This window comes from Triturus cristatus, chromosome 5_1 (genome assembly GCF_964204655.1).
Source record: "Triturus cristatus chromosome 5_1, aTriCri1.1, whole genome shotgun sequence".
Lineage (NCBI taxonomy): Eukaryota > Metazoa > Chordata > Amphibia > Caudata > Salamandridae > Triturus > Triturus cristatus.
In genome coordinates, this window is record NC_140587.1 from 511,918,539 (window position 1) to 511,933,395 (window position 14,857).

The 14,857-nt window shown below is 42.1% G+C and overlaps 1 protein-coding gene across 5 annotated transcripts in view; it reads left to right on the plus strand.

Moving 5' to 3' along the window:
- The window catches only part of TPD52 (tumor protein D52), a 398,200-nt gene that overhangs the window by 317,201 nt on the left and 66,142 nt on the right, over nucleotides 1-14,857 (plus strand). For all 5 annotated transcript variants that reach the window (XM_085605371.1, XM_085605372.1, XM_085605370.1 and 2 more), the window contains 2 exons: nucleotides 674-822; nucleotides 9,435-9,536. In XM_085605371.1, the coding sequence (XP_085461497.1) occupies nucleotides 674-822; nucleotides 9,435-9,536 (251 nt within the window). The remainder of the gene's footprint in view (nucleotides 1-673; nucleotides 823-9,434; nucleotides 9,537-14,857) is intronic.

The following is a 14,857-nucleotide window of genomic DNA, read 5'->3' on the forward strand; positions in this document are numbered from 1 at the left end:
TTGTGCGATGTAGTGGAGCAAGCGGTACATTTATGCACACGATATGGGGCTGCCCGGTTATTCATGAATATTGCTCACGGGTCGTGAGGGAATTCAGTCATGTTTTGGGAACAGATATCTCTCTCAAGCCCAAATACATTCTACTCGGTATCCCAGGTGATGTGGACATACCCTGGGCTAAACTCCTTAACTCCTTTTCTTAGCAACCTGGGGCTGGTGGTTGCCCAGTGCAATGTGGCGCGTTGCTGAGGAGTACCAGAAGTACCGATGTTAGGAGATTGGAGGAAGGGAACAGACCTATACATCGAGGCGAAAAAGTCACTTGGAGTAGGGGGTGTCAACGCAAATTGTTTATGGTTTGGGGGAGCGGGCTAAAATACTAGGCCTACCCTTCCCTGTGGATGCGGTGGATCGTTCGCTGTAATTTCAATTCATTTATGTACCATAATGTCATCTCACTTATTAATGCACTTCAGCCGTCTTTATGCTACTCCTTGTTGCGATGTGCATGACCTGTGTAAATGATGTTTGTGTACTTCTGCCTCCTCTTATGTTCTACATCTGTTTTGCCGTTTATCATGACATAAAAAATTTAATAAATATATTTAAAAAAAATAGTAATAAAATTGTGTTGAGTTATGTATTTACTGATGCTTTTTATGTCTCCCCATAGGTAGAAGATGAAATCAATACGCTTTCTCAGGTGTTAGCTGCCAAGGAAAAATATCTTGCCGAAATTAAGCGAAAACTGGGAGTTACTGCACTGACTGAGCTAAAACAGAACATTTCCAAAGGCCTTCAGGATGTTGCTTCTACAACAGTGTATGTTTAGACACCACACTTTCTATTTAAGGTTGTTGGGATGGAGGGGGAGTTGTTTCTCATGTTGCACAGTTTTACCTGTAATGGTCTAGCCTGAGTAACAGGGTAAAGCTGCTGCTCCCAACAATGTCTCTATGCCCCAAGTTGTTTTCAAAACCGCATGTGGTTGCTGACTCCAAGAGATGGTTACGTGAATTAAATCCTCTACAGCAGGACAGCAGGTGTCTTGTAGTTAAAATTGCTATGTTGATATGTAATGTTTTTTTATAAAGTGCAATATCTGCTCTTTAATGGTCCTCTTGAATGATGCAGGTAGGCTTATAATTCCCCTCGAGCCATGGCTATTTGTTTGCACTCCTAGCTTACTTATGCCATCATAACCGGGAAGCATTTTATTCATGGGGTAAATACAGTATATACATTATAAGGATATTGCAAATCACTGAGCAGTTTCGAGACTGGGCCAAGTGCCTCTGTAGGCTCATGGAACTCCAAAACATGCAATATCTAATTTATAGCTTTGGTATGTTATTACTAATATGGAACCCCTGTGCCTCATTTGCTGTTTTCTTTCCTCTCAGTAGTACCTGAGCTGCCAAATGGCTTGTCATTTTTCAAACCTTCAGCAACTCGTTGCTTTTTAACCCTTTAAGGGATGAGCGCCTGCGCCCCTGCCCCCTCCCCATACCCTCAACCACCCACCCCCAGTGCTGACCTGTGCCCTTTTTGGATTTTGGGGCAGTTTGCGTTTACATCTTTATAACATATTTAATCCTGGGAAAATTTGTATCCCATTTTCACACGTAGGCGACTTTTAAGGTACCAAGGGTTTGTAGATTCCCCTGGCAGGAACCAAGAAACTACCCTAGTATAGCAACACTTTGTGTCTTTTTTGGTGGGTGGAGGGGAATGGTGAAAGAGTGCTGTGCAAGAAAGGATTTTTTTATTTTTAAATTACTTCAGCTAAAGTTTTGCATGTACTAAGATCACCCTTTTCCTGCTTCCAGGAATAGGCAGAGTTGAAAAATAAATACAGAACTACAGTTATTTGCTATTTTCTAAGTGGTAGTTGATTTTTCAGAGTTTTGGGGCTTCTACTTACCTATTTAAAACAAGCGAGTGAGTTTGAAAAGCTATAGACTTCTGGAAAATTGGCAAAATGTGGAATTCAGCAAGAGGTTATTTGATAAAATTCAAAAATAATTACACTATGTAGGAAAAATAGAAATATGTGACATTTTCCTCTGTAATTTGTTTTGCCAAGATAGCCAGTTTACAAAAGTATTAAAACTGTGTCAGCTAGACTCTTCTGGTCTCCAGGATATATAGTGCTTGTTGTTTGTCCAGAATCATGTGATATGCAAAGACAACAGCTCACCTGCAGCTTATAATGATTTTTCATTGTGCACCAACCATGACTCAATTAAGATGGTACAATCTAATGAATGAAAAATGGGTATGTAGGAAACCCTATGTATTTTTGCAATGTACCTAAGATGATGAGTTTAATAATAGTTTTTATTTGTACAACTGAATTTAGTTTACAGATCCTTTCATGTGGTTCAGAGGGCCTTTTGCAAATAGTGTTCTTTCTTGCACACGGCTTCTATTTGGAGGGCAAAAATGGAGCGAAACTGTATAAATACTAACAAATGTTTCAATATTCTGTATACCCACTATTGTCCCTATAAAATCCGTACTCTACTTGTGTGGCTTGGCCTGTCTCGTGTGACAGGAAAAGCCCCAAAATACAAGGTAACATCAAGATTTCTGAAAATGAGGGGAAAAAGAGGTCCCAATCCCTTACTAGCCGGATATTAAGCGTAAATCCTTCTTGTACTTATTCTAGCCTGTGACAGGGGGAGAGACCCCTAGCCCCCTAGTTTAAGCAAGATTCCGTAGATTTGTCTGGGCAAGATATGTTTCATCTGGGTTTTTTTTAGTGTGGAAGAAATTCCAATTCTGTATGGGTTTATTCAAAAGTATATAGTCATTTATTTGCACTCTATTCGTGAGAGTGGTTGAAAGAAAAAAGGAAGAAAATGACACCGCAAACCCGTGTTTCGCCCCTTTCACCTTTGTGAAGCCGAACACAGCAACCCGAACAGGCATTTAAGCCGGAGAATTGAGAATCCCTTGATACCATTACCAACCGCATCGCTGATATTTTTTTACACGGAATTACCCGCCCTGAGGAAGCCCCAGGCCGGATAGCCATGTAAGGGGCGAAACACGTGTTGGCTGTGTCATTTTCTTCCTTTTTTCTTTCAACCACTCTCATGAATAGAGTGCAAATAAATGACTATATACTTTTGAATAAACCCGTACAGAATTGGAATTTCTTCCACACTAAAAAAACCCCAGATGAAACCTATCTTGCCCAGACAAATCTACGGAACATCAAGATTTCGCCTTGCAGATTGGCCTATTTTTGAGATATGGGTAGCTGCAGTATTTGTGTCCATGCCCAGTCACCACCAAGGGAAACCTACCAAACCCAGACACTTCTGAAAACTAGATACCATAGGAAGTCCAAGATGGTGTGACTTCCGTGGATCCCATAAAGCTTTCTTCCCTAGAATGTCCTGCAAACATTAAACTTGAGTTAAAATTACTCATTTCCCTCACGTGTCTGTGAGGAAAAGTTGAGAATCTGTGGGGATACACAAAAGTCCTACCACCCACTGTTCCCACACTTCTGATATTAATGCTACCACAGTTGTGTGGTTGGTCCTATCACCGGAAAACCCTCCAAACACAACCGGGGAGCATGAAGAGTTCACCTTGAAAACTGACCCTTTCGAGCAATGTTGTTAAACGCAGTATTTAGGCCCGGGCCGCCACCCTGGGAAACCTACCAACCTAGACATTTTTTAAAGCACTTTATATACATTTTCTTTGTAAGACAGTGTTAACATAGGATTAGCTTGATAACAACACAGTCCCAACTCCCTCCAATTCACTAAGTGTACATTTTTTGTATACTAAATAACTTGCATTACCACCCTTCCCATTGGATACTCCATTCTAATAGAGCATTAACAGTCCCCACCATAATGGCACATTTTCTTTCTGTATGCACGCCATTTATCCCATATCCGTCCATGTTTCTGGGGTATTCATGCCCCTTATATATTGGCTGCTTTAGTGTGCTGCATGTCTCCACTGCCCTCCATTTGGATATAACTGGGGAAATAGGATTTCTTCAGTTCTGTGCTATGTCCCTTCTCCCAGGCACGAGGCACAATGGGACCGAGATCTTTTCAGTATGTGTAAAGCCCTTGTCTTCGACCAAGTTCAGAAGGGCCATTATCAGAGAGAGGTCGATAGGAAGGCAAAGGTTTGTGCATGTCCAGGTAGTTTGGAGAAAGTCTCCCCTTTGCTTATCGCATATAAGACAGGGTGGATTTGAGCTTCTTTGCATCTGCCAAAGGGGTTTTCTGGGTCAGATGCATTCTGTGCAAATAAAGTTGTATTAAACAGTACTGGGGGCAATTGAGGATTCCCTCAGTGCTGTTAGGGCAAAGGACCAGTCTTCCACATCCAGGGGGTACAGTTTTTCCCATTCTGTTACTCAAGTTTAGGAACCTGTCCAGATATTTCTGAAAACTAGACACCCAAAGGAGTCCAGGGTAATGTGACTTGTATGGATCACACTAAGTTTTCTTACCCAGAATGCCCTGCAAATGCTAACCTTTCACAAAAATCACACATTTTCCTCCAATTTCGGTGAGGGAAAGAGCAGGAATCTGCTAGTATCTACAAAATTCCTACCACCTGGCATTCCCACACTCCTCCTGATAAAAACAGTACCCTACTTGCATGGCCGTGCATATCGGCTTAGACCGGAAAAGCCTCGACACGCAGCAAGGGAACTGAAAGATTTGCCCTTGCAAATTGACCCTGGTAACCAGTGGGCTTTGTGCTACAACTTCCTCCATATTCTAAGATGGAGCGTGTGTCCTGGTGCATTGTGAATATCAGGGGAAGTATGTTCCGAGCCCCTCACTAGATTGCAGGAGTATGCAGAGCATGTGAATCTACAGCACTACAACCTGTAAGTAATGTTAAGGTAAGTAATGTTTTCCTTATCAGTCTCTAAGAAGGTCTGCCAAACCATGTCATCCAGTTTTGCTATGACACAATTTGCATTTCAGACCTCACCTACCATCCTCTCTCCTTAAGGACGTTTAACAGTCCCATGTATTGAATCCGTAGCACCTCGTCCAACCACTGCCACTTTGTCTTTAAGGCTGGCAATCAATGCTCTGCTAGCTTGACCTATGCAAAAGATATAGTATGATATATACTGTTAATGTTCTCATCATGTGATGCAGGGGTGACCTTATGGATAAGGATTTTCCTGTGATTATTTCATATTTTTATGCAGTGCTAAGACGCTACCACTCTGAGTGTAGTCACTTAAGATTAGTTGCTGTTCTGTTGCCTTAATAATTGTAATTCTAGGGAAGACTAATATTGGGGATGCTTGATTCATAACAGTGTGGATTTTGTAGTGACTGTCAACACAGTTAATTTAGTATTGTAGACCTGGACATCTGTTTCCTACTGCATGGCACTTGCATAATGCTCTTCTGTGCTGTATTCATTTTAGAACCCCTTTAATGTTTTGTGATAGTGTTCTACCTCCTACTCGGTCAGATGACTCAAACTCGTAAATCCGCAAATTAGGACAATCCTTGTTACTCCAACAGGTGCACTCAACCATGTTTTTAAGATAGTATCAAATTTCCATACTGCCTTTCAAGATGTTGTCAGAGAGGACAGACTTGTAGCCCAGAATGAAAAGCAAAAACTAAGGCTTATCTTCTTTCTCTAGGTCTATAATTTAGTCACTTTTGGTTATCCTATGCCTATAGAGACATTCTTGGAGACTAAAATTCCTTCCTCGCATATGGGCTTTACTTCTTAATTAAAAACAAATTGCGGTTTAAATCTTTTGGTTTTTCCCCCCTTAATCAGCTGTTTGGGATGTTCTGCCCTACATGCTGCATTTAGTCTTTAGTCAGTTAAAATGCATTTAGTGGCTTTAACCATTTACTGTAAAACGCTTTGCACTAATTCGATATCTAGGTCACAATAGTGGGAAAGAAATCACAGGAAGAATAGCAGATAGGCTTCAAGTATATTTATTGTTACAAAAGAGAGTCCTATGTTTCTTCCTCATGTTCAACTGTTTTCAAGGGATCTTCCTTCAGGTTAAAGCACCTAAGAAAAGGTACAAGATGGAATATGACTGACCACTTGTCAGTGAAACTTGTATTAGAAAGATAGAAATAGGACATGCTCATGCCAAGGAGAGATTAGGAAGTGATGTGAGGTGAGATAAGTAAGGTAATTAATATACCCTAGTAACCCAGACTATTTTTGTACTTACTCTCTCCAAGACCATGTACAGCCAAATCTCCCTGTGTCCTCTCGTCACCATTCCCCGCCTTTACCTTGCTGCCAAGCGAGCAGTTATTGTAGGCACTAGGTCGTGGCAGGGAATACAGGGTTGCGGTATCTTGCTGACCATAGCTCGCAGTAGCTGCTCTTTCCTCTGGTCTGGTGGTCATTGCTATTCTCTCACTCATTTTTAGGTTCAAACAGGAGTGCCTCTTGATAGTTACCAAGTACGGTTACCCACACCTCTCCTCTGACCATTCTGCAGACATCCACTTCAGCATCCTCGCCGCCAATCGCACAATTCACTCGACCTCTCACAACAGAACGGTTCATCACCAGTCCCATTCTTCCCACCTTTTCCCACTCATTGTACTACTCACTTCACCTCTCTACATTTCCCCTCCCACTCTCCTACCAACTCACTGCCTTAAATTTTCACTCTGTCGGCATTTACCCACTGCAGCACTTAGGAACTGAGGCATGGTCTCCCATGCATGTTCAACCCTCATCCCGCTCGTCCTAAAGCATGCCAAACTTCAGGTACTCAGCAGCCGCTAGAGTCCTCCTGAGAAACAAGCATGCTTTCTCGGCCTGATGCCCTTTGCTTATCGCCATGCAGTCTGGCAGGTGTGGTCTTCTATGAAACTCCTAGGCTCCACTGGATGCGTGTTGACCTTTGGACCTATGGAAAGGGACACAAGCTAGACGAAGAATGCATTTTTAGTTAGCCAAGCTAACGTTGAGGGTGGGTGTAGCACCATACTGAACGTCACCCTTACAAAGGACTCTCAGGTAAGTAGCAACTTTCAAGCCCACTGCTAGGGTATGTCTGACATTATAAGGGAATGGGTAGGGTAGATTATGGGAATCTGTTAACAATTGTGCACGTGGCATAATAATGCATATACTAGTGGCCATTTTTGTTGCTAACCCTACCTTAATTGATCTGCCTTCCAAATCAGATTGGAGCTGAAAGATGATGAAAAAATTGCATATCAGATGAAGGCCATTGCGCTTTACCCATTGAGGAGTACTGGAAAAGGGTGTCCCTACCTTTGAATCCAGTTTGTGTTTCCACAACTTGATTTAAACACAGGGGAACCAGTTTGCAGACTTGACCACCACGAACAGTGAGTGAGTCATGAGACTACTTGGACAGACTCCTTGGAATAGCTCTGCTTGCCATGTCACTTGTGCCAGTAAGAGGTCTAAACCAGTAGACACTCTACAGAACTGCAGACAACTGACTGCTGCTAGGTGGATTGTTGAAAAAACGTACCTCCGTTGTGGGGCACCCCTCACAATCATTTCTATGGGGCCCCATGCTTTGTGATCAATCAAAGTCAGGCACAAATGCTTGTGAACTACAAACGTTGTAATTGAGCCAGGTGTCAGAACACCCATGGTATTATCATGGCCATCCCCACCTCGTACTCTCTCTGTTATAGATTGAGGGTCAGTTCCTTACAGGCCTTGATGTGAAGGGGCTTCTGGATTTCTAACATTATCTTCTGAGTTGAACAGAGGAAAAAGCCTTCTTTGGGTCCTGAACTTGGTGAATAATCCCTCAATTTTGTCTGTTGAAAAATATCTTTTTCCGTTCAAGATCTAGAAGATTTGTTTTAGAATTCATTGTTTGCTACAGATTGGTTGATTCATTTGTACAAGAACTGAGCTGCATGGTTAAGCAAGGGAGTCCTCAGTTTTTAGCATTACATAATTCTGGGTCCAGCCTCCCCCGGCTTTAGAAGAAGCTGTTCCCAATGGTGGTACAAACATATTTTATAGCAATTCAGCTAACTAATAAGTGATTTGGCATTTGCTCTGGCATCAGACCCAGCCCTGAGGATTGACCGATCGACATGAAGAAACAGTACCCACATGTGTTTTCGGTGTTTAGACGGTGTTGACATTGCTGACAGCTACAGAAACTGTGGTGAGAACATGGGAACAGCCTGATGGTGAAAATTAGGTGGATGAGAAGACTGACTAAAATGGGTGAGAACGATATTCAGGAACTTGCAGACCCTGGCAGAGTTCAAAAAGTGGGATGATATAGGAGTATACACTTTGGTTGCTGTCTGGGAGTTGACGAATGTCAAAACATATGAACAGCTCCAGGTTGAACTAGACCGCTTCTAGATCTTTTAAATATTTACAGCTAAAGCATGTCTTTGGGAAATGTATTCTAAAAGTTCAAGACTCATCACCACCAGAACTTAGACCTCTAGAGAACTTAATGATCAAAAAGGCAATGTCCTTAGTATCTATGATGCGCTGCACAGGCGAGGGAACCCTAATGCAAACTGGCAAACGACTTTTGTGATATTGATGATCTAGGATTGGAATAGGACTGACCCTGCACCAAGGAGGCGTCTATCAGAACTGGGCTTTGTCTGCTGCAAGTGAGGTTTCTTCTTAGAATACGCTATACAAAGATGCAGCTTGCACAGTTTTGAAGAAGACTGGGTGGCAGAAGGAAGCTTATTGTCAGACTTTTTTAATAATGTCCAAACACTCAACGGTTTTGGTTAAAACCGATAAACATGTTTGTTGGAAAGTGTTTTGGGAATCCCATTACATTTGAGAGTGATTACACAACTGTTGGAAGTGTAGGATATTGATGTACCATGATCCATTTGTGAATGGAAGCCTAGTAGCACCAAGATGCGGAATCTCCTAGGCTCTGACGGTTGAATGGAGCTGCCGATTCATACAGGCAGAAAACGTGATATAAGCTAGTACAGGTTGCTTCAGAAAGTTTGTAAAAGTGTGTAGATCCTGTAGAGAATTTAATAATGTAGGATGATGCTCTGTGTAAAGGCAAAAAAGGACCACATGAGGATCTTGCTTTACTAAGGAGTATAAAATAACATAGACTTAGTTGTGAAATGCAAGAGGTTCGACGCAGTCTGGCAAATATTGTAAGAGGAATGGAATGAATGCTATTGCTTATCAAGTCATGAGACATTCTACTATTGGCTAATCTTGTATCAGTGATTGCAATAATGATGCATCACATTTGATATTTATGGATTATGTTATAAATAAATCTGTAAAAAAATATATTACTGTACTAACAAGAACTCTGATATGCACTATAAGTGTTAAAATGTCAATTTAAAACGGCTGTGTTCCTTTTCTACTGTGTTGCAGGTTGTTTAATATCTGATCTCAAACGTAATCCATATGCTTTTTCATAGGTACAAGAAGACAACAGAAACTCTAAGCCAGGCTGGGCAGAAAGCCTCAGCAGCATTCTCATCAGTTGGAACTGCCATTACCAAAAAGCTGGAAGATGTGAAGTGAGTTTCACATGCTACTTGTATAGCATAATGTGTCTGTTGGTGTTTAGTTCATGTCATGGCATGGTGAGGAAAGAAGTGTATGGTTCCATGCTTCCCCTTCAGTGTCCTTGCTGGGTGTCTGAATGATCACTTCGAGCACACACAGATTGGACGCTCTTCATAAATTGGAGCTGCAGGGTTAGGCACAATAGTAATTATTTTTGGCATAAAGTAGCTCAGAACTACTTCTGTCGTGGCACACTTAAAAAGGCTGTGCATCTGCCGTGCTGATTCTCCAGCACTGGATCTTTCATAGATTCACTTACCTGAATCATTCCCTGTCATCAGGCAGGGAATCCCTTCTGATTTTCAATAACAAACTTTCTTAACGCTCCTTGATGTAGGAAATTAGATTTTCCTTCCTGTAGGCATGGCTGGGTGCTTCATACGAGAATTCCAGTTCAGGAAGCTCTACATGTCTCCCTTTGTACGCCACCTCTATGGAAGTGCCTGGAAGGGCACTGCAGGCAGGTGTGTCCCCTGACCTGGAGGAGGAATCCTTTTCTCTCTCCTGAAGAAACAGGGCCAGTCTCTTTTCTCTAGCCTTAAAGAGTTTACAGATGTCACAGTGGGTTACCTGCAATATAGTCTCTTTTCATGAAGGTTGTCAGTCAAGACCGTTCACTATCCACATTACAACAGTTTCTGAAGAAAGATCTCCTTCTCTGTCATGATCGGTTATACTTTTCCATAGGGCCAGAAAAAGGTGAAATAACCCATGATACAACTCACTTTACAGTCTAGCTGAAATAAGCGATTGGAGATATCTAGGGGAGCAGAAGAAAAAGTTAAAATCTGGACAAATGTAGCCAATCTGTTAAAATAAAGCATAACTTTGTTCTGGGACTTGCTCACGCAAGATATGCTGTAGAAATCTGCACTTTGGTGACATCTGTAGAGCAGAATACTCAGCAAATTCAACTAACTGGACAAAGTTTTTCTAATTTCAAATCAGGTTGATGTGCTACTAAACAAACACTGTAGTTTTGGCATGTAGCCAGTTTAACATTGAGTAATGCTATTTAAAACTACCAGTGATGCCCAGTGTGACAAAGGGAATTATTCAGGTATGTGCTTCTATGAAAGAAACCAACTGTGGAGCACTGGAGTTACAAGTACCTAACTAATTTTTGATTATAACTTCACAATTGAGCATGATGTGTGACTTTGCAGGGCGCATTCAACTGTGCTGTGTTTAGACTGAAAAAGCCTATGATTGGAAGGATAATGTTCATCAGCTCCTGTAACCGCTCCAAGTGCAAAGCATGGTTACAGGGAACCCTTGCAACCCTCTCACTCGCCACCCCTCCCCCCTCCGACCACTGCCAGGTTAAATGTCTTTAGAGGTAGATTACTGTCAATTAGAACTTTAGTACCATGGTGCTTCACACAAGGCTTTGAGTTCAGACAGTATTCTTTTCTTTTTTTTAAGTAGAAACATGCAAATAAAGACGTCCTGATTACTTTGGAGGTTATAGGGTATATTGCCATATGTAGTAGACATTAATTTTTAACCCTTTGTTCTGCAACTTAAAAAGTGTTTGCTTTGAATTGTACCTTGCACTCTACGCATCAACATGGGAATATCATATAACTTGCTTTTGATTTTTCTGTTTTTACCAGTATTCAAAATGTTGTGTTTTCATTTATGGAGCCATAACTGTTCACACAACAGGCATAGCAAACCTCCACACAAAGTCTTGACATTCTCAGCACGAAGGCATGCCTCTTTACCTGCCTTCAGTGAGCTAAAACAAGACATAATATGTAGTTGCACACCATCCCTGCACCCACAATGCTGATAGCAACCTCGGTCTCATCCAAAAATCCCCCTTGCAGCTAGTCACAGACATCATTCTCCCACTTCCTTTGAATACATTACCACACATTTATTCCTCCCTACTTTGCCTATCCCCTTTCACTTTACCTACCAACTATCGCAAACATTGTGTCATTGGCATACTTAAGAGAACATTGAATGTCACCAAAATCGCATCAAGGAAACGCTCTGAACTTTGTCATCAAAGCCCTGCCCTCATTGATCCTGCTAGATGATTTCCCCTTAAGCCTGTGCAGCACCTTTATTCTGCTTGCCATGGCATCCCAAATTCTCTGATGCAGACTAAGACTAATATCAATCTTGTTGCTCTCAATCCCATCTCACTATGTAACACCAGAGCATCCCTTGCCACCATCCTGTTCGGTCATGAACTACTTTGGCCATAAAACATCCCTAACACTTGCCCCCTTTTTGAAAAATAAAAAACTCAGACTTGAACCTATTGCAGCGTGATACACCCAAGAGCAACAAGAAACTTCTGTAAACTGGAAAAGTCATGGCACAAATTTCAGACACCTCATAACACCTCGCAACACTTGAAACAGCCTGCAAAATGTGCAAACATTACCTCACCCCACCATTCAAATCCAGCGGTTATCCAAACTGCATTCTCTCAGCCAACAACAAGTGCATTATCCTCTTTTTGTTTTTCTATTACTGCTTCAACCCAGTGCAGCCTACATTCCATATATAGTTATGATATAAACCAGTACTTCATCAATAGACTAAACACAGTTGTGCATAACATAGGGAATGTACACACCCAGAGTGAAAAACATATTTTACATGCCTCATTCCAACAGCACCAACTCCTTAAAACGAATGGTTTATGATGACAACCTTCCTTTCTTTAATCACCCAGATTATCAGCAACAAACCAACGACTACTAAAAACAGTGACATCTGTCTTTGAACTGTCAGCAGCTTTCAACACCGTTGACAGTCAGTCTGTATTGGTAGTTCTCACCCGATGGATGGATATCAGCTCCCCAATCTTAAAATGGTGCGGCTCCTCTTTAGGTCTTCGCTAGAGACAGCTTTGGCTGTTTGTGGGCAGACCAGTTATTGCCAAACTACTTGGGTTGGTTCCTTACTCCTGATTTGTTGGGTTTGTTGTCTATCTCAGTTGTGTCCACCTGACTCGATAGCTTTCCTCCATATTCTTGTGTTTACCCTACCCAGAAGCATTTTGATCTCATTGTGTTCTGATTGTGTGAGGTACATTCTTGCACTGCTTATTTGACTTTCAGCACTCCATTGAAGTGCATGTGTTTCCCTGCTCTCTCACCCTATTTTTCAAGTCTCTCCTCTATTTTTCATGTCTCTCCACCCTGCTGTCTTAATTCCCCTCCTCCCTTAACCCCCATCCCACTACTGTCACCCTCCTGCTCAACGCAATGACCATACTGAGACAAAAGAAATTAAGTTATGAGGGCCCGATAGCTGCAAACTGCTACCAGGTGGCTCACATCCATATTTGTGCACACATAATTTTTTTTTGTTTTGTATTTTAATTTACTGTTCTTACATGGCAGCCCATGTTACAACTCTAAATTAAATGGTGTGCTTCAGGGGCCATCTTAAAATGTGGTTTAAATTAATACAAAACCCATTACATGAATATTAGCCATGAATGCACACGTCTTGATGCATGTGTATGGGTGCAGTCACCTAAAAGCATTGGCAAAGCCAATAACTTGGCCAAGACCTATTATCTTTGCCAGTGCTTGTTTTCAGTTAGCCATTGATTTGTCCAAATGGACTTCTCTTCATCCTCGCTTCACTGATAGTACAATCTGGGCCTCCATACACCCCTATTTTCAACCTTTTCATAGAATGCTGGGGTGTCCTATATGCCCAACAGGATATTTCCCTCCCCCAGCACGCTGGTGACACAGAACTTTACTCCAGTGTCATTGCCAAATCCTTCAGAAACTTAGTACTGAAGGTAACTCGATGGATTAGTCTTCTCCATGCCAGTAGACTTATTACCAACATCACCAGTGTTTAAATGAAACTATTCTTGCTCAGACAAACAGGATTGGCCTCTTTAGTACTTTAGAAGCACAATAACAAATCCCCTGCACCCAAAGAAAATCTCACGGATTGGATCCCCAGTCAGAAACACTCTGCATAAGGTGGCCGACCAGTTAAATCATCTGGTTCAAAAGAACAATAGGGGTGTGCGTAAATAATCTCAAAAACAACTTTGTAGCAGGTGCTTAGCCATTCTTGCTGAAAGATTGGAGACGCCTCACATAAACTGCCACCATGAGCCCATTGGATGACAATCTCACTGGCTGCTGCTTCTCATATTATCGGCAAAGCTTCTTACTGCTGGGAAGAACAACCGAGATTAGAGCCTGGGAAACCTTAACCGTCTGACACCACTTTGTCGAACACAGAGAAAGGGGACACAACATATACACACCCCTTCAATATCACCTCCAATCGACCCGTATCAGGCCCTCAAAAACACTCAAGTGCTCAAATGCACTCCAAACTAAAAAATGTGTACAGAGAGCTTTGGGCAAAACAATTTTAATAGTCCAGATTCTGGCTCATGGTTAAAAACAAAATCACATGATCTGACCAGTAATCATGGGAGGCAACATGTTTCATTGCCATCGTACTTGGTGAGGCAATCCCTCATTTGACATAATTCTAAAATAGCTCACTGGTGACTCATGCTTATAGAGACTAGGGGGGAATCATAATTGTGACGAAATTTTCGTTCCTTGCGCTATTTGCACTTACTCTGCTATTTGCACTTGGCATATTTGCACTTTTTTTAGCTTAAACCTGTAAAGCTGTATTGTATTTTATAAATGAATTATCACCTTTTAAATGTTTTTAAAAAACGTTTTACATTTGTTGATGCTCTGATGTGCTGATATTGACGAAGCTTCCGTCAGTCCTCGTCTATTCTAGTATCCCTCCGCTTCCCCGGTCCAATGCCGGCCTTTGTGGCCGTTTGATTGGAGGGAAGCGGATATTCCCCTCCCACGCCTTGACCTATCAGGGCCTCTGTTGTTCGCTCCTCTAGGGAAGGCGGAGACGAGAGTCCTCGAGCCGGGCAGCTATTTAACTTCAAGCTGGGCCGGACGCGTGCAGCGGGCGCGCCGAAGGCGCGCCAAAGGTAAGCCAGTCTGCGCCCGTCTGCGCCAAGGACGTGACAAAGACGGGACATACTGCTCCTCCAGTTAGATTAACCTACAATGCCGAGGTCCTAAAGAGTTTAAATTCGACCTCCCTTTGCCAACATCCTATACATCCTGACTGCATATATGGAGCTTGTGTCTGTGGTAGATGTCTGTCAGACCTTCCATTTGTACTCTCAACTGGAGTCTCTCATCAGAATGTGTACTCTAGGGCTGGCACTGCTAGGAACGGGGGTCTACTTGTTGGAGGCCTTATCAACGCACGATCTATGGGTAAA